Raw genomic sequence first — 25,945 nt, 5'->3', positions numbered from 1 at the left:
TCTGGGTGAACCACGTACATCTTGTGTTTGCTTTTCTGTCTCTATCCATTTATATACTTAAGCGACCGTTTTCGCTACCTAGGATCTATCTTGCAAAAGAACGGAGAATTAGATGGAGATCTCAACCATAGAATACAAGCTGGATGGATGAAGTGGAAGAGTGCATTCGGCGTGTTGTGTGACCGTCGTAGGCCACTGAAACTCAAGGGAAAATTTTATAGGACAGCAATAAGGCCAGCGATGCGGTATGGCACAAAATGTTGGGCGGTGAAGTATCAACACGTACACAAAATGGGTGTAGCGGAGATGAGGATGCTTCGTGGGATGTGTGGGCACACGAGAAAGGATAAGATTGGGAATGAGGATATCCGAGGTAAAGTAGGAGTAGCCGAAATTGAAGGAAAGATGAGAGAAAATCGGTTACGGTGGTTTGGACATGTGCAAAGAAGGCCTACTGACGCTCCGGTTCGAAGATGTGACTACGAGACAGAGGTTCAGGGCCGAAGGGGTAGAGGAAGACCTAGGAAAACTTTGGAAGAGACCCTAAGAAAAGACTTAGAGTACATGGATCTAACGGAGGACATGACACAAAACTGAGCGCAATGGCGTTCTAGGATTCATATAGCCGACCCCACTTAGTGGGAAAAGGCTTTGTTGTTGTTGTTGTTGTTGTTGTGATTAGAGCTCCATGTTGTGGTTGAAGAATAGTAACCGTATACGGAGCATGAGTGTAAGAAGGCAAGAGCAAGTGTTGCAGAAGCATAGCCAAAGCAACCTTTGCTCCCATTATGGCGAAATTCTGGCCCATGCATGTCCTTGGACCCCATCCAAATGGAAAGAACGCTTGCTGCTGGCCCCTCAATGCCTTGGAAACTCCGTCAGAGAATCTCTCCGGCTTGAATTCCCCTGCATCATCACCCCACAGCCAGGGATCATGGTGAATGAGTAGGGTTGGGAGAGTAATGTCAACTCCTGCCGGAACAGTGAGATCTCTGATTTTGGTTTCCTTGTATGTGTGTTGGTACCCAGGTATCGCGTGCAGATACAGCCTTAGAACTTCATTAAGTATCATGGTTACCTGCAAAAGAATTTGACACAACCATTTAGAAGGAGCTGCAAAGTTCTTTGTGATTTTAAAGGGTTATCATGCAAAGAGAGATGCTCTCCATCTTGAAGTGTCTTATAGCTTCAAAATTAGGTTCATTTTTTCCACAAACTGGAAGTACTTCTTGCCTAGCCTTCTCTTGCCAGTCTGGGTGCATGGCTAAGACAATCAAGGTCCATGACCATGTTATCCAGTTTGAGGTGTTTCTTGGCCGGCAAGGTAAAACTGCATGCACTCGTCTTATCACCTCTTCAACTGTCAGATACCTCGTTGCTTTTCGTGTTGCTTGCATTTTCTGATGAATCCTTCTGGTTATTAGACTGCAAGAGCACTCCTAGAAAGTCATCAACCCTTGATCCCCGGCCCTTATCGCGTTCATTTTCTTCTCAATTATGTTTCGTAGCATTGACGTGATATCTTTGGCCAATTTCGTTCTCTGGTTCTTTTTTGTTTGAGCAAATTTGCACTCAAACAGTTAATAGCAGATGGAAAGCATATGATAGGTTTAGGTTTTAGACAATGGAAATGAACCTGAAACTAGGAATGTATAAGGTAGTCATTGCTTCAAATGGCAACACTAGAAGCTCTTTCTGAAGCTCGAAAACCCTCTTTCCTTCTTTGTACGTGCTTCCAAACGCTGCCTGGGAAATAACATCTGCACGGCGTCCTTCTCCAAGAGGAACACAAGGAATGAATCAGGGTTTAGGGACTGCAAAAACTGGTATCATTTCCTACAAGACAAATACAAGGAATGAATCATTCCGAAAAAGAATGGAGTCTCTGAAAGCAGAAACAGGTTTTTGAGGCAATAGAAACCTTGGGTCTTTCCAAGTGGAAAACAGGATTGATAATCCTTCTATGTTATGCCCACTTCTCACCTCTAGACTTGTAGGTCCTCTAGTTAGGATGAGAATGAGAGGATTCAATATGATGGCTTGGCAAATGGCCTTGCTTGTTTAATAGAATTTCTTTCATCAGCTCTGTGTCCATGATGAACCTTGGTGTTGTCCCAACCTAATACATTGATATTTTGCTTGTATTTCAAGAAGGGGGAGAAATTTAGAAATGCCCAATTAACTTACGGCCTTCTGATTTGCCATCTCAACTTTTACTTTGGTCTTGAGTCTCCTTAATCTTTAAAAATTGGACAATTTTTCGACTTAAATGGACAAAAATAAGCTTCAGTTTAACTTAAAATTGACATGTTTGACAACAGAGTAAGTTGACACGTTTTGGAACATTAGGAGACAAAACCAAATTAAAAGTCCATATGCACAATATTGACAAAGAAATAAAGGAAGTCTCATTGGCACTATGAAAACGATCTCCAAATTGAAAGATTTTTGCATATATGTTCTTTAGATGATGATAAAGGTAATGAATGATTCCGATAATGATGTTTGAACGGTAAGATTCGTTAATCGTAAATGAAGGAACAAGTAGGTTTTCCCATGAGAAGAACACATGCATTATCGTTTGAAAAATGTTAAGTACGTTGTATATAAGTTTGTGTTAAGTTCTAATCACGTAACAAGTCGCATGATAACAAATAGATACGTAATTATTTCCATGATGGAGGAAATCTTCTCCGTTATTAAGGAAATAAACACACAAGGATGGTTTACCTATATTTATTCTCTGTAAAATGACGCAAGACGTAGATAACGGAAAAGAGAAACTTACCAATCATTTGTTGTATTCCTATTTCTCTTTATTTCTCTGGTTACAATTTACAAGACTAAATTTGGAAAAAAAGAAAAAGATTATAGGACTAATATAGTAATCCGAAGAGAGATCAATAAGCATACGTATACAACAAATGATACTGATGGAGTTGTTAAGATCCTCTACGATTGCCAATTCTTTTGACTAATACATTATCGTTTTCTTGAAATCAAGAGGGAACATACAGGATTTTATGAATGAGAATCCTTCCCAGATCCTCTGTGAGGAATATAGAGATTCTCAAATTGTGTCCGTTCATTGTACATCATACGACTATAAATTATTTTATATAATTTTATTTAAATTTAAACATGAACCATACATAGCAAAAACTGACCGCACAATTTAAGAATTTATGAAATTCCCACAAATAGAATCAGGAGAGGATGGTTCATATTTTATAGGGCATGGCCTTAAGCAAATTGGAGTGAAAAAGTCAAATTATTGAAATTTCCAAGCATGTTTAGAACAAAGCCAACACTCGACTGTTGACTCCTCGAACATCAATTGAGGTATGTTTGATTTATTTTGAATTTTCCATAAATAAAAAAAGTCATTATCTTTTTTTTTTTCTTGGTAATCAAGAAGTCGTTATCTTGATTGAAATAAATAGTATCTGAATACCGGAATGAAATTCTCTCAGTATCCCTTCCACTAAATTCACCCAATTAATCAATTCAGATCCTTGAAATTTGATTCAACGACTAAAAATAGAGGGTCATTTTAAAAGTTATAATAACATTAACCATTGGATCAAATTTCAAGATTCCGAATTGGGTTATTGGATGAATTTGGTGGAAGGGATCCAGGGAGATCCCTTTCCCTGAATAGCTATCACTAGAAAGTATGACCCGCGCGTTGCTGCGGGAAGTCAGATTGCTGCAGCATTGAAAATTTTATAACATATTATGGTTAAAACATATAAAAGATCATGTATCCAATGATTGTAGACCTAATAATCATGCACTCAACACTGAACACCTAAATGTCATCAAAACAAAGTAAACTTTCATTTAACCAAGTTCTTAGCACTTCAGTTAAATCTCAAGTTAAAAAAAAAAAGTAGTTCAATTTGACCAAAATTACACGGAGGGAGAAAGACAGAACAAACAGTTGTGGAAAGATGTACAACGACACTGATCCTGCAAGTCAAATATGAAAAATGTTCAAAAGAGTGTAAAAGCTCAAATTATTCCTAGCATCAGTAGATTAACAATGAAGAAACAAAATTCATTTAAGTTTACATTGCTTGTCGGTTGGCAATTCAGCATGGGAAAAAATGCAAGAAAAAAATATTGTTAAAGCGAATAAGTGAATAAGAATGAACATTATATTTAGTATATCATGAATATGCATGTGCATGGTAAATAGTAAGCAAGAATATGGATAGGTAAACAGTAAGTATCAATTAACCATTTTAATTAACACTTTAAAAAAAATTGTTTTAAAGTATAAAAAATATTATTAAAAAAAATTCTATATACTATACAGACACAATGAGTGAAAATATATACCATTTGACAATACAAAATCAAGCAATGTCTAAAGATGATAAACAGATCCTAGATAGTGTTTCTTACAGAAAGCAGAACCATTAGATCATATGCATTGAAACAATTAACAAATTTTCAATGGGCAATACTAAATGTTTATTACTTAAGATCATTAAATAATGACTGCTCACCTTTTCATCAAGCAGTATACAGCGCAGGCCTATATATTTATCAGTTGTTTCTGGAATTCTCGCTCTCCACATTGTACACAGGACTTGAATTTTTACTGCCTTTTTATACGGTTGTAACAGATTGATAGGTGTTGGAATTGCATCTTCCATTCAAGCCACTGAAATTAAATACAAATTTTGTAAATTTGTAAACAGTCATTATAGAAAGTTTAAAATAAACGCTGGAACAACCAACAATTTATCAAACAGAAATTTCATAATACTATTGATTTTTAACACAGATAAAAATAAATAGATAAATAAAATATCAAATTTAGTTTAGTCAGTTTATATTCAGTTTATTGCTGTATTTACGCTGACTATGAAATAATCATCATGAAATGAAAAACACAGATACAAACCTTATATGTGTTCATTTCTTTTTTTTCATCAGACCAGTTTTCATTCTCTAGCTCTTGAGTTTAATTTTTCTTTCGATTCACTATGTAGATGGGTTCAACCTCCTTTTGTTTTTCCTAGATTTTTTTCACTGAAATACAAACCTGTGTGAGCGCTTAAAAACCTGCATTGGTTATGGATATTAACAGTTGCATAATGTATATACCTGCAACATTAGAGCAGATGAGGAACAGTTAGTATCATCAATAGTACTTGTCATCAACATGAACTTATCATCCAAAGCGGTATTAAATTTGTTTAATTCTTCATCATCTATGATACAAATGAATAATACATCTCAAAAGAATGAAAAAAAAAATATACACAAAATATAGTTAACATTGCTTTGTAATTTCATATCAAAAGGGCATAAAAAGTTGGTTGATTCATTTGTGAACTAAATTAAAAACAAACTTAAACGTTAATTTACTAATGAAGAGGTTGATTATTCGATGATAAACTTCACATGCACACATTGTGTATTTAAGGTGAGCAATTTCAAGATTTTATACCTGAGGCACCTGGAACCGTACATACGAAAGCGCAAAAAAAGGTAGCCACTGCTTCCTGAAAATAAAAAAGAACCAAATCATATATACCCACTCTAAAAATCCAAACACAAACACTAATCCTTAAGTTAATTATCACCAATTTTTTTTACAGAAAATAGATCCGCAAACGAAACACTACTCAAATAAATTCTAAATTTTGTTCAACAAAAAATTTAAGAGGAGGAACATAAATTATATACCTTAATCAGAAAGGGCTTGCAACGTTTCCTGAAATAAAAAACAACTAAATCATACACCCACACTAAAAATCCAAACACATAAACGATGAACACTTCTCCCTGAAAATTAAAGCAACCAAATCACACACCCACACTAAAAACCCAAACAGACAAAGGAAACCGTAAAAATTAATCATCTGTATTGTTCTTTTTTTGTATTTTTATAAAAAAAAATAAAAATAAAAAATTGAACCAGAAACGAAACAGGACCCAAAAAAATTAAAAATTTTGTTAAAAGAAAGATTTAAGAACAAAACATAAATTATATACCTCACCCAAAAATGGCTTGCAAGCTCGTACAATAAAACCCTAAAATTCAAAGACCAATGTTCCCTGCAACCAAAAACGAAATCAGATCAAACAACCATACACAAAGTACGAAAAAATTAAGAAAACACCCGGTACAAAATGCCTAGACTTGAATTTTACACTAATCAATTCAAAAATTTTCTTGCTATCCAAACAGAAAATAAAGAAGCGAATGAAGCAACGCACCTAAAACGGTTGGATTGGTTTCTGGAAAAGAGAAGAAAAAAACAGACGAACTACCTTTTTAGACGATCGGATCGAAATCTAAACGGAAAGACAGGCGGAGAGATATAGAGAGAGCAAAAGAAAAGGAAAAGACAGAAGAGAAGAGGAAAGTGGAAGATGCTTCCAGCCAAAAAATAAAACAACCAGCCTCTGAACAGAACCGCCCACGATGATCAACACGTGGAAGCTAGAGGTACCAAAAGCAGAGTCTAACCAAAAATTAAAACAAACAAAGGCTAAGCAACAACATATACGGGAGAGAGAGAGAAAACATAATAATTAAAAAATTAATGGCAGGACAAACAAATTATATAAAAAATAGAAGTTAAATCAGGCCACATAGTTTGTGGCACATCAAACACTAAAAAATTATAAAAAAAACCAAGGGAAAAACACAGAAACAGAGGAAGAAAAGGAAAAAGCAACGGAAGAAAATGGAAGAGCCTTCGGGGTGCGTTTGGTACGCAGACGGGACGGGACGGGACGGAACGGCACGGGACGGGACGGGACGAAAGTGTAATTTTTGAAAAAGACATGGCGTATATTTGTCTTAAAATGGTAAAACATTGTGTTCCACAGACGTGGAACAAACCCGTTCCAGGGGGGAGGTGGAACGCAAAAACACCCAAAATCTGTCCCGTGGAACAGCCCGTTCCACCCATTTTTGGCGCACCAAACGCGGGACGGAACGCCTCATCCCGTCCCGTCCCACGTACCAAACGCACCCTCGAGCACCTTCCCCATAAAAAACGACGCACACAGGTAGAGCACGTGACACAATTAATTCTCACCTTCTCCCAACAGGCGAGATGACAGGGATGCAGGAAAGCATGCGAGGGGAAGTCAGGAGAGAAAAAGCCAATAAATATCTCAATTTTTAATAAGAGCAGTTCCAGCCATGCTGGTTGCTCGGGCCACAGGGGAGGAGAAAGGGCCCTCGGGCCGGTGGGTGCAGCTCCAGCGGGGACGGGCCCGAGTGAGGGTGGGGGCCCGAGTGGGAGGTCCGTGGAAAATCGAATGGCCTGGCCCCCGAGCTCGCGTGGCGTCACGCTGACGCAAGGGCTGGGTCCGGCCTTTTTTTTAATTTTTTTTGTGTCAGGGCCGAAGGGGTAGAGGAAGACCTAGGAAAACTTTGGAAGAGACCCTAAGAAAAGACTTGAGTACTTGGATCTAACGGAGGACATGACACAAAACCGAGCGCAATGGCGTTCTAGGATTCATATAGCCGACCCCACTTAGTGGGAAAAGGCTTTGTTGTTGTTGTTGTGTCAGGCGCGTGCCCCTCACTCGCGAGTGGGGGCGCGTCGCCCGACAGGATTTCAGGCAGTATGGCCCGCGCGCAGTTACCGTTGGGAAGCCACGTGGCTTCCCACGGTCCGTTAGATCCCAACGGATCTTTAATAAGAACCGTCCGATTTACAACGGTAAAAAAAAAAAAAACTGATTTTATATCAACCGTTCGATCTGAGATCAACGGTTGATATTAATCTGCTTTATAAATTTAAAAAAAAAAAGAAAAAATAGTTTTAAAATTAAGAAAAGTTACCGTTGTGACACGTGGCACAATCTGGAGTGTTGGAATTCAAATTTTTTAAATCCAACGGCAGAGATTAATTATTTGAATAAAAATTAAAAAAAAATGTAAAAAATCTGAAAAAAAATTGTAAAAATTTGTTTTTACTTTTCTATAAATACCACTTCTTCTCCATCTATCTTATACCACAATTTCATATTTTCTCAACTACTTTCAATTAAATTCCTATCTTTCTCTCAAAGTTTCAATCCAATTTTTTTCCACAAAATGGCTACTGATGCAGGTTCGAATTGGTCGCTTCTTGAAGATGTTGCGTTGTGCACTAGCTGGGTTGAAGTTACTCATAATTCCCTTACGGGTAATGAGATGCAATTGCGAGAAATGTGGAGTTTAATTCATACCAAATTTGTTGAGCAAATGAGTGGGAAAAGAACCAAAGAATCGATATCCAGTCGTTGGAAAATACTTAGCCATTCCTTTAGTACGTGGAGAGATGCCTTGAAACAAGCTAGTAATAATGTTCGAAGTGGGGCAAATTATGCGGATGAGGTAAGAATATATTATTATTATTTATTTGTGACCTAATTTCATTATTATTATTTGTTTGTATTATTTATTTGTTTCCTAATAATTTCATTATTATTATTTATTTGTATTATTTATTTGTGACCTAATTTCATTATTATTATTTGTTTGTATTATTTATTTGTTACCTAATAATTTCATTATTATTATTTATTTGTATTATTTATTTGTGACCTAATTTCATTATTATTATTTGTTTGTATTATTTATTTGTTACCTAATAATTTCATTATTATAATTTATTTGTATTATTTATTTGTTACCTAATAGTCTCAATATTATTATTTGTAGCAACTTCAAGCACAAGCATGGTATGGTGCCAAAATCAAATCAAGAAACAAATCATTCACCCGGTGGGAATGTTGGAATATTGTTAAAGATTGTCCTAAATTCAAAGTTATGCCTGTTGGTCTAGAAGTATGCATGAACAACATCCCTCTACACAGCACCCCTCCACACTCTACACCCGATCATGGCCCTCATGTTGATGAAGAAGATGGAGAAGAAGTGCCTGAAACGCCTATTCCTGAACAAGCGTCGGGGTCGACTCGTTATCCAATTAGGCCTCTAGGTAAGAAGGCTTCAAAGAGGAAAGAGAGTGCTTCCAAGAATGATTATGGAAAGTACATGCAAGAACTTGCTCGTCAAGGTGAATTGACGTTGGCGCGGGAATTGGCGAAATATGAAGCTGACAAGGCTAGAGATGAGGTAAAAGCTGCAGCTATTCAACAAGCATTTCAAGCTGAACAGAGGGAAAGAGAGCTACTTAGGCAAGAAAGGGAGTTGCTTAGAGAAGAAAGAATTGCACAACGAGATCGTGACATTATGAACACCCGTTTAGAAGGGATGTCTCCAAATTCTAAATATTTTTGGCAGTCGGAGAAGCGAGATGTGGTGCAAAGGAGGCGTGCAAGAGAAGCGAGATCAAGACAAGATGGTCCTAGCACAACAAGACAAGATGATCCTAGCACCACAGATTGGTTAAGTGGTGAGGAATAGGGTACTTTTGTAATCGGAGCCCATAGTTTTCCAATCACTTTGGGTTGTAATTTATTATTTATGTTGTTTCCATGTAATCGGAATAGGGTACTTTTGTAATCGGAATAGGGTACTTATGTAATTTATTATTTATGTTGTTTCCATTTTATTGAAGTTAGTACTTTATTAAAAGTGAGAGTACATGTATTTAATTTCGTAATATATTTATCCTAATAATAGAATCTTTATTCATCAAATTGTTCACGTATAATGAAATTATAAAACACACCAAATAAAATTACATAAACATACGAAATAATAAAAAACTCACTACAAAAAACACACCAAATAAAATTACATAAACACACCAAACAATTCACACCAAATAAAATTACATAAACATACGAAATAATAAAAAACTCACTACAAAAAACACACCAAATAAAATTACATAAACACACCAAATACAAACAAACATACTAAATAAACTTAAGTATCTTCAGCTTGTTTCAATGCCCAGTGGTGCTCTATCAAGTCAATTTGCCGATCAATGTGCATAGATGACCTTTGAAGTGCAGTATATCGTTGAATGACCCTTTCATTGTAACGTCCATCCCTTTCTAATGGGTCGTGTTGCACGGGTTCTTCGGTGGCATCATGCGCAAAATATATCCGTGTTCTTGAATTGTTCATCGTGTCTGCCTCTGGCTCATATTCATCAACCGCATCATAATCAAACTCATCTTCCACAATCATGTTGTGAAGAATGACACACGTCATCATGATGGATCGAAGTGACTCTACATCGAACATTCTGGCAGCACCCCTGACGATCGCCCAACGAGCTTGAAGGATACCAAAACAACGCTCCACATCCTTCCTGTACCCCTCTTGACAGCTTGCAAAGTGTTTTTCTTTTGCACTTCGCGGACGTGGCACTGTTTTGACAAATGTTTCCCACCGTGGGTAAATGCCGTCAACTAGGTAGTATGCCCCTTCGTACCTACGTCCGTTGACGACGTACGTGACTTTTGGTGCCTTTCCTTGCAGGACGTCGTTGAACACTGGGGATTGGTCAAGGACGTTGAAATCATTTTGAGCCCCCGGAACCCCGAAAAAGGCGTGCCATATCCATGTATCAAAAGATGCCAATGCCTCCAAAATGATAGATTTTGATCCTTTTCTGTCCCCATATGCGCCTTGCCATGCACTTGGACAGTTTTTCCACGTCCAGTGCATACAATCGATGCTTCCTATCATCCCAGGAAAACCTCGCATCTCGCCCTTCTTCAGAAGCCTTTGCAAGTCCCAGCGAGTAGGTTTTCGGAGGTACTCTGCGGTGTACAAAGATTCGACTGCTCCGCAAAACCTCATCAGGGCCTCAAGAATGATTGATTTCCCCATCCTCGTTATCTCATCCACTTGGTCTGCAGATGCTCCATACGCAAGCATCCGCAACGCAGCATTGATTTTTTGCTCAGGCATGAGACCCATAACACCACAAGCATCCTTCTTTTGCACAAAGTAAGAATCATGGTTGCAAACATCAGTCATGATTCTGTTGAACAAATGTTGTTCCATTCTAAAACGGCGTCTGAAGTACGTATCAAGAAATGCACTGTTATGGACAAAGTAATCGTCCAACAGCTCTTCACCCCGTCGTTGCCTGCTTCTATCAAGGTTTCTTGAACGGTTGGGCCTGCATATCTGAGCAACAGTCTGGATGACTCGACGGGAATGTGAGGCTCTGGCCATTCTTGTTTCGTCATCTCTCCTTCTACGCTCTTCATCCTCTTCCATCTCATTTTCGGCTATCTGAAGGTTGAACATTCCTTCAGATTGGTTAAACAATTCTTCTTCTTGCTGATCGATTGCCCACATCATCCTTGATGAAGAAGAAGACATTGTAAGGATGGATGGTGAAGAAGAAGCAGAAATTATGAATAATGCGATAGAGATGTTTGAAAATTGGTGTGAGATTTGTGAGAATGGATGGTGGATTATATGGACGATTCAGAAAAGGATCGGATTGTAGATGAGGCCACGTGGCATGCCGTCATTCGTTAAAAATCTAATCAAAATCTATCCTCAAAGATTCTGAAAAGATAATGACACATGGCATGATCGTATTAGATAAAAATCTTATCGAAATCGATCTCCAATAATTATATTTTTGGATAATGACACGTGGCGCAATTTTGAACGAGTTAAAATCTGATCAAAATCTATCGTCATAGATTTTCAAAAAATAACGACACGTGGCACGATGACATTGGATAAAAATCTTATCGAAATCCATCGCTAAATAATTGTTTGTTTTTATAAAATGACACGTGGCGCAACGAGAACGATTTAAAAAATCTTATCCGAAATTACAAATAATTTTATTTTGTATTATTTAAACAAACAAAAAAACTAATATTTTATTGCCTATTGCCTGGGGGGAGGGCTCCAAGGGTGGAGATGCAAATGGCAATTACTGTTCATTAATGGCAGTTACTATTCATTTGAGGCAGTTACTGTTCAAAAGGGTGGATTCAATAGTAGATTGCCAGGGGGAAGGCTCCATGGCTGGAGTTGCTCTAATTGTTTTGTCCATGTATTTGTTGTGGCCTATATTTTACAGAGATATGCGGCAAAGAGAATAAGAGAGATTGGAGAATAGACTTGAGGAATTGTGTGTTAATTCCCCAGTCCTTGTGCCTTTATTTATAGTAATTAGGAGGAGAGAAACTTGCTCTCCATGTAATACAAAGTATATTAGGAAATATCGTCTAGATCCCAAAGGATTCCTACTTTATCTCTACTTAGGATTTACACAATCACATATTGATAAGAACATATGTCACAACACTCCCCCTTGAGTGTGCAAATACTCAAGTAGATGACGCATCAGATCTTCAGGCAAATGTAGAAGTAGTGGATGAAATCGTCTCGTTTAGTCGGCACAAGTAGCGAATGCGAGTCTCAGAAGACGGAAGAATGCAGGAGTGGTAAAACTCACAAAACCTTGCTATGGAAAAACCCAAGGTGAGAGAAAAACCCATAGGTTAAGGAGAAAAGTTAGAAGTTACATTAAGTCAAAACTATACGTCTTCTGGACGCAAGTAGAAGAGCTCACAAGGGTATGACCAGCCCAGGATGGGTGCCTCGTTAAAACCTAGTTAGGTAGCAAAAACCCAGTGGGAAAAATGCTCCTAATCGTAGGGAAAAAGAGTACATTAAGATCAAGTGAGTATGCTTCTGGATACTCCCCCTGAGTTTGACAAAACTTCCAAATGAAACTACAAGCATTGCAAATGAGAAAGTTACGCATACCAATTCATTGGACAAGCTTCTGGAAGGTAGACTTTGGTAGTGACTCTGTGTAGATGTCGGTAAGGTTGTCTGGGATTGGACTGCTTGACTTCAATCTTCTGATGCTCATGCTGATGTAGACACAATATGCTTGATGTTGACTTGTTGGATGTATCATGATCTGGTCGATACATACAGCGTTGTATTCATGGATCGTTGTTGGGACTCAACGATGGATGAAAATCGCAAGGATTTTGAATATGCTTAACAAGAATTCTCGACTACATCTTTCACGTGATGAGATATAGTGAGTCTTGGAACGATTCAAAGTTTCGCAACAAAAAGGTCTATCTAGTTAACCTCCAAGATATTGTGGTGTTCCTTAATGGTAAAGACATAACCATGCGGAAACGTACCTTGTGCGATCAGATAGACGGTCTGATTCAGCGAATCTCACAAGGTAGGCATCATTCCGAAGATCAAGGGGGTGTGATCTATTCTGAGATGTATAGGGAATAAGCCCAAATCAGTAGTAACGGAAAAAACGTCTTTAACACCAAATTTGGCGGCGGCGTGTTAGGCGCAGTGCTGCTTTATGTCAAAAGATTATCAGCACATAAGATGTCTGATCTAGTGCATTTGAGCTAAGTACAACAAACGCCAATGGTACTTAGATATGGCTGCCTCACGTTCCAATATGGAACCTTATGCTCCATACCCTCCGTTAAAGGTCTCATTTGCATCTAGCATACAGATGATCAGGATATACTCAGACGTAACACCTTCTGGGTCTAGTTTGAGTGGTGGACCAGAATACCATCAAAACTAGCTCGAAACTTCAGGTCGAGGTAATGTCAAGTTCTCCCAAGGTCATTCATCTTATAGTCTGACATGCGAGTTAATTTGCTCAACTCTAGCAATTTCGGATTTTATACACGCAGGGGCATATATCCCTAACTGATCAAATATTCACTTAGACGTGTATACCACATCCGCCCGGATAGTTCTGTATCCGTAAAGTGAAGGCTTCTTGGGAATCAAGAGGATGTTCTTGTGGTCTAGAACTATTTGAATCAGTACATGTAAGTCCTTTGGAAACTCCATGTAGGTTCATATCACGATCCCAAAGATACTACAACCACGTTTGTAATGCTGCGATCAATCACATGGCGTATGAGAGAAACCTTGCGCCACAAGGCGTCATATTGCACTATTTCATTCATCTCATTCATCATAGATTGATTCTTTTAGTTGACCAATCAGTTCTACGTTGATATTAATCAACGGAACGCGGTTCGTTATCGTCGCTTTTCATTTATGTCGGTACCATATAAATGAAACATCATTTATGATAATCTCATTCCAATTCCATATCTCATCCAAACTAGTATACTGGACCAAGAACTTCAGGTCTCGGGAGTAATCCAGATTTAATCTCATGAGATGAAAAGGTCTGAGACAGCGATCGAGGGGCGGATTCATTCGTGCCACGTTCCTCCTCTGTTGGGGAGGTGAATCCTCGAACCGAGTTATCTACCATGCTTCTGGCATAAGATAGATTGATTGGCTAGCCGCCAATGTACGAGGGTCGGCCACAATTGTGGTTTTCCTACTTTCAGGACAAAGGTCCGAAGTACATTTGGTACACATCTTTGCAGGCACATTTGCAGCTGGTATATGTGATCTCGTCACTTTTTCTAGATCAGAGGAAATGTCTGGTTAAACTCTGACGATCTAGATTGGGATCGATATGAGACATAGTAGGGACGTCCACGATAATTCGCGTCGTTCTTTAGGAACGTTGACGTGCTTATCTCCCCCTAACGACGGGAAGACTGTCTCATAAAAGTGACAATTCGCAGAATGAGCGGTAAAGAGATCGCCTGTCAAAGGTTATTTAGTAACGAATATTAGAAGGAGAATCATAACCGACATAGATTTCCATCCTTCCCTGATGACCCTTTTGTTTTTGTGTACGTAAGGGCGGCGCAAAATGGCACATAGACCGCACAACCAAAGACGCGCAGATGCAATATGTCGGGTTTGTATCTGGTAACCAACTGACACGCGCTTTATAAGGTTGGGTCGTGACGGGCCTCAGGCAGACCAACATTGATGCTTGCAATATTGCATGGCCCCAAGCAGAGGTCGGGAACTTTGGTACGTATGACCAGTCGACCACGCAATCATTTGAAGGCGTTTTAATGAATACTTCTGCTGGGTCGTTCTGGGTATGAACATGGGACTTGGATGTTCAACTTCAAAAAAACCCAACCGACATGCAATATCCATCGAGATTTAAAGTGTTCGATGTAAATGTCGATGTAAATTCTCCAACTTAACCAATCAAATAAATGTGATCAGATAATCAGGGTGGTGAGCCCTGAGCTTGTTAATCTGAGCTACCAGTGTGGAGAATGCAACTTGTGGACAACAACCACACGTGTGACAAACGTGTAGAAGCATCAACCAATACTATAGAATATTTAAATGGTCCGTAGGGTGGTTGAATCTATCCACAAATGTCCCATTTGAATCCTTTGTAAAAAGATGGAGGGTGCTAAGGTATAATACGTGTCCAGGTATGATTTCTTTACTTCTGGTAAAAGGATGCCCAAAACGGCGCATCACGAATCATCCTAGATATCCCAAACGTACATCCATAGCGAAAATTCCTTAGGAATCGCGGGCTTCTGGCCGGCCACATAGTGGACTTGAATGGATGTAATCCATTCGTTAAGCGTTCCATCTTCTCTAGAATATGCATTTAACTATATTCGTAAGAAGTGCAAAATGGTAATATGCCAAGGAATTTTACTCCATTTTTCTACATTGGTTTCAATATGGTAATAATACTCTCGAATATCCTTAAAGCTTAAAAAGGCGTTCTTCTGGAACGAAGTGAGTATAAGGCTTCCCTCTATGGTAAAGTTAATACCATTGGACAATATAGGGCAGTGCCATGCCCCACAATCAGGTTGGATAAGCCTGAAAAGTTGTCGGGGATGATTAGGTATGAAGTTAGCATAGAACCATATAGCTAACTTCCTCACAAAACATACATAAGCATGAGTTAATTGTAGTCACATGTGGTAATCTTCGTTAATTAACTATTTTATTCGAGAATAATGGTGACATCCAAACACTAATCTTAAATCCGAGAACAAAATAAATTATTCACAAAATAAACCAAAAAAAAAAACAATGGGGTTCGGCCAATAGGCCGTCCATGTCAAATTTCGCTCTTCCAAATGTATTAGGTGGAGCAAAATGAGTCTCACAAATGGACTACGAGAATTGTACCTATTCATGGACGTAACAGTTTCAATCATGTTTTGCTTCATGCAAAAATTCATCTTTGCATGATTTGAAACAGTCCATAACGGATTTAAAGAGCCATGGAGTCCTCAGCAGGGAGGTACTTCCATTGGATATGCTTCAGGCATAATTCTTCGAATAAGGATCATGGCGGATGCTTATTCACGTCTTGTATCCACATAAAGTAGTTTACTATTCGAAACTTCCAAGTCAGTGAAATCGAACTTGTTACGGTTCGACAATACGCTGAATGGAGGAAACAAGAATTTGATTGGTGTTTTAGGAAATAAAATTTCCATAAACAACAAATTTAGAACATTCAGGTTCTAAGACATGGTTTGGTTTAAACGGATTTAAGCATGGAGAACTTCGGGTCTCAACATGAGTGTTGCGCATTAAGAAACTTCAGGTTCATATGGCACTTTTCCGAAACTTGGGGTTCGGAAGTATGAATTTTAAGTTCATAATATCTGCAGACAAACATATATATATATGCAAGCAAATATACAACAAGGATATATAACTTTAGGTTTATAATTATAATTGAATTAATTTATTTGGACTTCGGGCCAAATTAAAATGTGGGTGAAAAAATATGAAAACCCATTGGGCCTAAAATAATTAGGCAATAAAATTCGGGACCCAAAAAATATTAAGCCATGGGGTGGCTTGAAAAAAATTTGGTCCGTGCATTCCAAGCCTAAGAATGGGATGGATTTGGAATTGGGTGTAGGCTGCAGGCCTACGGGGCTATGGAGGTGGGTTGCTGCAGGCAAACCCAGAGTGAAAAACATGCGGCCCGCTGCAAGCGAGCCCAAACAAATTTATTTTGTTTTTTTTTTTTCATCAGGCCGGGGGAACAAGGGCTTAAACGGTTTTTCTGGGTCACTGCAGGGAGCCCAAAGGAAAAACAGGCCAAGAGCCCTATAGGGCTCGGGTTTGGAACCAGGCACCCCAGCGTGTGCTGGGTGTGTGTCACCGGAGAAGAACGTCGGAATCAGGTGACGGCGTTGCGGCAAACGACGTTTCCAAAGTCGGGGCAAGCCATGGTTCGTGAGAAAAGTCAAATATGAACGAGGATTTTTTGTCAAATTCAATCGTTCTAACAAAAATCCAAGAAATTCAAATCGAAAAATTTGTGAAAAATTTCGATGAGATTCAAAAGAATCTCGGGGATATGAACCATAGGTTCAGGGCAGTGGCTGCAGGCCATGTTGTGGTCGGGGACACCATGAAAGATGTCAGGGTTTTTGGGTTTAAGTTTCGGAGCGTCGTGCTCCGTGGGTTGTTCTGGGGAGAAGGAGAGCTGCAGGCTCTCGGCTTGCGTAGGGCAGGCAATGAGCCGATGGTTCCTGGTTTTTGGGCTCGGCGTAAGCTGCCAGCTTGGCAGCAGATAGGAGACAATAGGAGCCCAAAAAGGCTAAACTATACGTGCACGGGGTAGGCCATCTTCAGGATGGTGTAGGGCAAGACACGGGTTCAAAGAACCCTAACTTTCCGGATCGCAAAATTTTTTCAATTCAATTATAGGCATATATAATTCAATGAATCACATATTTACGTTGATGCATATGCAAATAATAGTTTCAATGCATGTACATAAGTAAGATTCAATTCATGAAAAATATCAAATTCACATAATTGCAGCAATTTTGGTTATGAGGCATACACAATTTATGTAGAATCTAAAATACGTTAAACGTAAAGTTGGGTCATGCATCATGGTGAATGTTCATGTTATCAGGGCTTCAAAAATATCGAGTTAAAAGCCGTTGTTTTGGAAGAACCTGATTGCGTGATGATATGAATGAACTGGTTTGATGCAGAAAAATCATTTCTTCAATTTCGGCTTTCATCTTCAAGCTTGTATCACGTTCAACATAAGAAGAAAAATAAATTGAATCAATAACAATATATGAATTCAATAAAATCAAGATTTAATCAATTAAAAATAATTGAAACGTAATACTCCCCTGATTGTAGACGAATAAATTCTCTTTAAATTCTTCTAAGCACAGCGTGAAGAGCGTGCTGATAACGTGTTGTGGCCTATATTTTACAGAGATATGCTGCAAAGAGAAGAAGAGAGATTGGAGAATAGACTTGAGGAATTGTGTGTTAATTCCCCAGTCCTTGTGCCTTTATTTATAGTAATTAGGAGGAGAGAAACTTGCTCTCCAAGTAATACAAAGTATATTAGGAAAGATCTTCTAGATCCCAAAGGATTCCTACTTTATCTCTACTTAGGATTTACACAATCACATATTGATAAGAACATATGTCACAACAGTATCTAATTTTTTATAATTTTTAATGTGTTGTTTGCCACAAACCACTGCAGGATCTGAGTGGAAGACAAAAAAAAAAGCAAAACCTAAAAATAAAATAACCAAAAGGCAAAGCAATGAGAGACAGGTGGCTTCTCATAAATTTTAATAATTATTTTGTGCATGCATCTAATTTATTTATAATTTTTTATTATGTTTTGTGCCACATGGATCGAAGGTGAGATGGCGACAGGGATTGCAGGGAAGCATGCGAGGGAAGTCAGGAGAGAAAAAGGAAGCAAATACCTAGAATCAAAAGGGTAAAACGGCAAAGCCGAGCAACACGCGGGTTAAAAAAAAAGATAAAGGAAAGGGGTAAAAACGACATTTCATGTAGCATCTTCAAAATGCCAAAAAAGTGAGCGTTAGATCAGGGGCATTTTAGCCATTACACTGCTCGTGAACAGTACCTTTCTACCGGGTTTTAGTATATAGATAATATCTGTAATTAAACTTGTTCCACCGAATTAACTATTAACCATGTATCTAAAATCTATCAGTTGTTGTGTGGTCTATGTTGATGATTCTTATCAGCATGCATGAAAACTTTACTGATTTCCCTTTTTTCTTCTAATATTAGGAAACATTTTTGCTTACCACCATTTAGTGTGATGTATGCTTATCACCCTATTTATCACCGTTAAATGAGATTAAATTTTGAAATTCGAGTAGTGGATAAGCACAAATATCAAAATTCAAATTCATCTAACGGTGATAGATAGGGTGTTGAGCTTACACCACACTAAATGGTGGTGAGCAAAAATGCAGTCTTGATTGTCCACCGTGGAAAATATCTTTTAAATTGAAGATATTTTTATCAAATCAACCTATTCGCTTGATCTAGTGGTTTCTTTGACCACTGGTACCATGCAAAACTCTGTGTCTGATCTTTGTATTCTTCGTGCCATTGGAGTTAAAGGTCGTCTAGCTAAAGCTCCTCGTATTCATGAGGTTCTATGGCTGCCTGATGCAGATCAGTTCGCTACTGCATTTATTGAATCATTGGGATAAAATCAATGACTATAGCCAATCAGAAGAACTTAATAACATTAGTAGCTCTTAATAATAGCTAGGGCATTTTGGATTTTTTTGGCTAATTGGATTACTTTCTTTATGTAATTTTCAGTTTTTTTGTCATTTTAAGTTTATTGCATTTTTAATTCCTGAATGTATGTTACAAAATGATTATAAAAACCACCTATTTCTATAAGATGAAGAAGTTGAACGATTTTGTTGATGAATGAAATATTCAAAGAAGTTTCTCAGTTTGTTCATTTCTCCTTATGAGATTGTTTTACTTTGTTCTTCTAGTTGTCTACGTTGTATGCTGGTACTAGAGACGGGTTTTGGGGCTTTCAGGTCTCTCCTCGCAATAGGAAATAGTGGACCCTACCTATCAATCATATCTTTCATTTTTTTTCGTTTCTATCTGTTGCGCCCTACATCAGTTGGTTATCAGAGCCCTAATCAATTCTTGGGTTATCATGTTGCTGTTGTCAGGTTTTTAAGAAATCGATAATTTAGTCGATTGGAATTCTCTACCTATTTATGATAAGTATGATGAAGATTACATGCTTGTGATTAAAGTAGCTAATGAAATTCAATTTACTCTGCAAATCAAAACTCATTGCGTTGCCGATTGGGATTCTTCCCTGATTCTGGATAAATGCAATGGTGATGAAGATTTGGGTTCAATGGTTGAGGTATTTGAGGTAAAATCTATTCTACATTTCTATAACTTTTATGATTATGTTTGGGAATCGTTCATTGCTTGTCACGCTACAAAATTTTACTTGGAGAAAATAATTTTTTTACATTGTTCTAATTATTTCCACACTTTTAAAAGTCTAAAATATCAAGATGTTTGTTGGAAATTGTATGTGCACTCAAATGCAATTTATGTCATCAAGAAAAGATTAAATTCGAAACGGAACATGACAAAGTGGAGAAGAATGAAATTATTTGGAATTTTGTACTATTTGGATATGTTGATGCATGCTGAATTTGTGGTTCTTAATTGGCTATTATGGCAAGTACTGGTTGGGTATCCGAAAGACAGAGGAAGACCAAACAAAACTTGGGGACAAGTTTATTCGAGAAGAACAGATTATGTGTTCCATGATGGGTTTCTCTTTAAAGGGAATCAACTTTGTATACCTCAGTCTAGTTTGAGGCTGCAGATCATACAAGAGTTACATAGCGATGGCCGTGTTGGAAGGGACAAATCCTTTACACTAGTGTTTTTTTTCTCATTTTTGGCCTGCCATGCGCAAAGAGGTATATTGTTTTGTGAAACAATGTCGAATCTGTCAAGTTTCGAAGGGTAAGACAACGAACGCTGCTTTGTACATACCATTACCCATTCAATCACAACCATGGGTGGACATGAGCATGGATTTTGATTTGGATATGTTGATGCATGCTGAATTTGTGGTTCTTAATTGGCTATTATGGCAAGTACTGGTTGGGTATCCGAAAGACAGAGGAAGACCAAACAAAACTTGGGGACAAGTTTATTCGAGAAGAACAGATTATGTGTTCCATGATGGGTTTCTCTTTAAAGGGAATCAACTTTGTATACCTGAGTCTAGTTTGAGGCTGCAGATCATACAAGAGTTACATAGCGATGGCCGTGTTGGAAGGGACAAATCTTTTACACTAGTGTTTTTTTTCTCATTTTTGGCCTGCCATGCGCAAAGAGGTATATTGTTTTGTGAAACAATGTCGAATCTGTCAAGTTTCGAAGGGTAAGACAACGAACGTTGCTTTGTACATACCATTACCCATTCAATCACAACCATGGGTGGACATGAGCATGGATTTTGATTTGGGTTTGCCTCATACTCAGAATGGTGTAGACTCAATTTTTGTTGTGGGGGATCAATTTTCCAAAATGCCTTACCTTATTGCCTGCAAGAAGACAACAGATACTTCAAAAGTTGCTAAGTTATTCTTTTGTGGAGTGTACCGACTTCTTGAATTACCAAGTTCGATTGTTTCAATCATGGCACCAAGTTTCCAAGCCATATTCGATGTGTTCAAAGTGAAACACCTCATTCCATACAGAGGGGACATCGACAATACTGGAAATGCAAATTTGAAGGCGAATTTTCTCCAACCCCAAGAAGATGATGTACATCAATTCGCCACTGCATTTATTGAATCATTGGGATAAAATCAATTACTATAGCCAATCAGAAGAACTTAATAACATTAGTAGCTCTTAATAATAGCCAGGGCGTTTTGGACTTTTTTGGCTGATTGGATTACTTTTTTTATGTAATTTTCAGTTTTTTTATTGCCTTTTTAATTCATGAATGTATGTTACAACATGATTATAAATACCACCTCTTTCTATAAGATGAAGAAGTTGAACGATTTTGTTGATGAATGAAATATTTAGAGAAGTTTCTCAGTTTGTGCCTTTCTCCTTGTGAGATTGTTCTGCTTTGTTCTTCTAGTTGTCTACGTTGTGGGTTGGTACTAGAGACGAGGTTTTAGGGTTTTCAGGTCTCTCCTCGCACTAGGAGATAGTGGACCCTACCTATCAATCATATCTTTCATTTTTTTTGTTTCTATCCGTTGCGCCATGCATCACTGCCACCTCCTATTTCTTAGATTAAAGTGAACACTGATGGTGCGGCTCGTGGTGCTCCTGGTTTAGTGGGTATTAGGGATATTTTTCGAGATCATTTTGGCAGTTGTTTAGGCTGTTTTGTAGCTTCCATTGGAGTTGCTTATTCTTTAGAAGCAGAGTTGCATGCGGTTATTCATGCCGTGGATTTGGCTTGGGTTAACGGTTGGATTTATTTGTGGATCGAATGTGATTCTTCTTTAGTGGTCCTTTTTCTTTCTTATACTTCTCACAAGATTCCTTGGCGTCTACGTGTTCGTTGGATTTATTGCCTTGCTCTTCTCTCCCGTATGCATGTTCATGTCACTTATATTTTTTGAGAGGGTAATGCAATTGCCGATTGTTTGGCTAACTTCGGTGTGGATCATTCTAGGAGCTTATATTGGGACTCTTGTCCTCCTTGTGCAACTTCTGCTTACATTCATAACCTTTCTTCAAGACCTATTTTTAGGTTTTGCTAGTTTGGTCCTTGATGGTTGTAGAAGTATTACCTTTCATTGAGGCGGTTCGTGTTGGATTTTGCGTCTGCCGCCATGCTCGTGACTTTGAGTTTCATCTTGTTGTTTGTTTTCGTTGATGTTTCTTTGTTTTTTCCTTAGCGGGTTTGGCTCCACCCCCCGCTTATATTGTTTACTTTTCTTTATTTAATAAATTCGGAGAGGGGAGGGGGGTTGTTCTATCAAGGAGTTAGCCTTTTCTCATCGCTCTGAGCGGGAAGAAAGTAGCATACTTGAAGTTAACAGCTAATCCTAGGATTTGGTTCTTTCTTTCCGCGTTGTGCGGGTTTAGAGAGTAAGGTTTCTACTATTGTAGTCCGACAACCAAGTCTTATGCGTAGCTCGATTCGCCTAATCCATTATCATCCTTATTAATAATAATAAAAAAAGAACTGGTAGTTTCTTCAATTTGATAGATATGTTTTTACAAATAACCAAAATGATTGACAGTGGACAATCTTAAGGACCACTTCTATTGATTTTAAATCTCAAAAACCAAAGTAAGGAGTTATGCCAATATTAGAACCATTTTATCTAAAAAGTATTTTTTTTTTCATGGCATGATACAAATCAAAAGGTTCTTGTTCCACTGCAGGACAACATGTGAAATACACCATAAGGGCAATAGTCCATCGGAAAATAATACATCTCAAAAGCAATTGCACCGATCATATAAAACAAAGAAAAGTAGGACATAATGGAGACAAGATGACACCATCAATATATTATTCGATTCTTATTTATATAATTAAGGGTCCTCCTACAATTATTTAGTACAACTTAAATGGTTAGGTTTCTTTTCAAGTACGGAACACGAGAAAAATACATAAGTGGCACAGTTAAATATATTGATATAATAAGGAAATATTATTCAACTACTCTCTCCAACTCCAAGCCATTCTTCCCCTTGATGATCAGAACCCAGAAAAGAAGTGAAGGAATGGAAATTGAGAGCCAAATTTGGCTGAACTTGAACTTGATTATCACCATCATCGCTACCACCATTATTCCAATGTTGCAGCATTTCCTCTGAAAAAAATTGAGCGGTTTCATCTACAAAATGTGACGTGATAGTGTCACTGTTATTATGATTCAAGTAATCGCGATTAATTTCAGGGAAATCCGAATTCAGAAGACTGGCTATGCTAATCTCGTTCATGTCAAAATCCACCAAAAAATCCGAGGTTGAATTTTCTTGATCAGCATTGATATTAGAGAATGAAGAAAACGAAAGTGTCCTATTAATGTGGTCATCATCCATAGCTGCTGGCTTGTCATCAAACATTAGTACTGTGTTTGTTTCTTCAGTGCAGTGTTGATGCTCATGACCAAGTAGGACTTTGTGTGGCTGTGGGTTGATGAAAACTTGGGTACACTTGGCAGCTTTGGTACGGTAAACAAGGGATGATGGTGATGCCATGTCCATACTTTTTGCTTTCTTGGAATTTGGTTCACCATTTTTGTGGTGCTTGAGATTTGAAGCAGATCTTTGTTGTTGTTGGTCAGGAACTTTTTTACCTAAATTTGTATTCCAGTAGTTCTTTATTTCATTGTCTGTTCGCCCTGGAAGCCTACCAGCTATTAGAGACCATCTGAAAATAAAACATAAAAAATCAATCAAAATAAAAAAAACCGTGCATAAATAAATAAATAAAAAATAGAAAGAAAAAAAAAACAGAAGAAAAGTACCTGTTCCCCAGAAGCTTGTGAAGCCTAATGATAAGCTCTTCTTCATCTGGGGATATGTTGCCTCTCTTAATGTCTGGCCTCAGATAATTCAACCACCTAAGCCTGCAGCTCTTCCCACATCTTTTCAAACCTGCTTATATAATTAAGCACTAATTAATTAGACAAATTTATATGATTTTCATGCACAATTTAGAAAATCCACATAAACCCAGGAATGAGCTTGCGGTTAGCCCAGCGGTGAAGGTATGTACACAGGAGTAAGCTAGATTCAGGATTCGAAACCCTCCAATGTAACCAGAAAAAATGTGTAAGCTACTAATGATTCTAATTAGCATTTTGGTTTAATGGTTACCTGCTTTCTTGGGAAGGTTTCTCCATCTGCCTTCACCATGGAGCTTGATGTATTGAGTGAGAACTTTGTCTTCATGGGCAGTCCAAGCACCTCTGTTCAAGCCCTCCTTTGCACAACAAGGGCTTCTCCCCATTATTTTTTTGGTGCTTGGTCACAACCAAAAACTATAACTTTTCGCTCAGAGACTTGTTCTCTCTGCAGCCTCTGGTCTTTTGGCCAAGACGTATGCTTATTTGATTTGGTCTCCTTGGCCTTGGAATCGGATTGTTATATAGCTGCACCGCATGCTATGTTGTGTTTATAGCTAGGGAGATTAAATTTGTAGATTAAATTTTGTAAACTAAATAACATGGAAACTGATGATTTGATTATTACTTAAATGTTGATAAACGTACTCATTTCCTATTAGTGACGTATTATTTAGTTTGCAAATTTAATTTATAAATTTAGTCTCCATAGCATTACTTATAATAATATAAACACAACATAGTGTCCGGAAACTGTGTTATGCTTAATTGTAGCAATGGTTCCTGAATTTTATTTATAGTCTAAATTTAGTTTCCGAACTCTCATATTAGTTTCTTTAGTCCTCGAATTTAATAATGTGTTGCACCATTGGTCATTTTCACTAACATTGTCTTCTTCTTTTTTTCGTTCAGTGTAGGTGTATATTAGGAACTTTAACTTAAAATTTCAAAAAAATAAAGAAGAAGAAGATACAAAACAAATGAAAATTTATAAATTAATATCTAAAACTTAAAACAAAATGAAATTTGAACTATAAAAATACAAAAGGAAAATGGTCAGACTTTAGCAAGTTGCAAATATTAGGCTATGTAATTTCAAAGTTAGCAAGAGATCGAACTGTGACTGGACCAATTAAGAAATCACATATTGAACTGCGAAAAAAATTCCTATGTATTCATGTTTCTTACACACACACAAAAAAAAAGTTATAATTATTTAGGTTTTTTTTGTCTTTTTCATTTCTCATTTTAAAATTCATTTTTAATGATATGGGTTCAAGTTCCTTATATACCCCTAAATTTAAAAGAAAAATAGATGGCATTAATGAAAATGACCAAACACTCCAATGCTAATTTAGCAGTCAGTCGGGTTCAATAGCGATAGCTATAACCTAGTGCATGTTAAATATTTAAGTAGTATTTCATAAAACAATATTTGTTTAATAGACAAATATGCCGAGAAGTCTGAAAGCGGCCAAGAGCCAACCATCTTCTTTTGGTCAAACTCTCTTTGTTTCATCCTTGACTTCCCCTCGTACTCTCACTCCCCTTCTCTTCTCCCACTTTCCATTGATTTCAGCTTCAAAAGGATGTCTAAATCCAAACATTAATCATCCCTTTATCTTTTCTTCATTTCTGAATCTGATGGTACAAAACCATCGTCCTCCACCGTCCACGCCGTCGACGATTGGATATTCGTGGCGCTCTTATT

The 25,945-nt window shown here is 37.7% G+C and overlaps 2 protein-coding genes and 1 long non-coding RNA gene across 7 annotated transcripts in view; 1 reads left to right on the top strand and 2 right to left on the bottom strand.

The window, feature by feature from the left end:
• LOC126601148 (mediator of RNA polymerase II transcription subunit 20a-like) overlaps positions 1 to 25,945 on the top strand; it is a 59,703-nt gene that overhangs the window by 22,837 nt on the left and 10,921 nt on the right. The window lies entirely within an intron of this gene.
• Positions 3,819 to 6,647, bottom strand: LOC126601151 (uncharacterized). 4 transcript variants are annotated; one of them, XR_007615694.1, is made up of 7 exons: positions 6,292 to 6,647; positions 6,013 to 6,075; positions 5,704 to 5,731; positions 5,465 to 5,519; positions 4,916 to 5,118; positions 4,515 to 4,672; positions 3,819 to 3,972 (listed from the first exon to the last, which is right to left on the bottom strand). It is a non-coding gene; the product is annotated as an uncharacterized LOC126601151 (long non-coding RNA). The 4 variants fall into 4 exon arrangements; XR_007615693.1 differs by having other exon boundaries at positions 4,916 to 5,043; positions 6,238 to 6,639; XR_007615691.1 differs by having other exon boundaries at positions 4,916 to 5,043; positions 6,292 to 6,635.
• Positions 23,156 to 24,743, bottom strand: LOC126601146 (transcription factor MYB1-like). Of its 2 annotated transcripts, none has more exons than XM_050267811.1 (3): positions 24,488 to 24,743; positions 24,136 to 24,268; positions 23,156 to 24,038 (listed from the first exon to the last, which is right to left on the bottom strand). In XM_050267811.1, exons 1-3 carry the CDS (start codon positions 24,618 to 24,620, stop codon positions 23,318 to 23,320), a joined length of 987 nt encoding a protein of 328 aa, XP_050123768.1. In that variant the 5' UTR covers positions 24,621 to 24,743; the 3' UTR covers positions 23,156 to 23,317. The 2 variants fall into 2 exon arrangements, with proteins under 2 accessions (XP_050123768.1, XP_050123769.1); XM_050267812.1 differs by having other exon boundaries at positions 24,136 to 24,265; positions 24,488 to 24,741.

Source organism: Malus sylvestris, chromosome 15, assembly GCF_916048215.2.
Source record: "Malus sylvestris chromosome 15, drMalSylv7.2, whole genome shotgun sequence".
NCBI classification, from domain to species: Eukaryota; Viridiplantae; Streptophyta; class Magnoliopsida; order Rosales; family Rosaceae; genus Malus; species Malus sylvestris.
The sequence above is the reverse complement of the archived record's forward strand: the minus strand, read 5'-3'. Positions and strand labels throughout refer to the sequence as shown.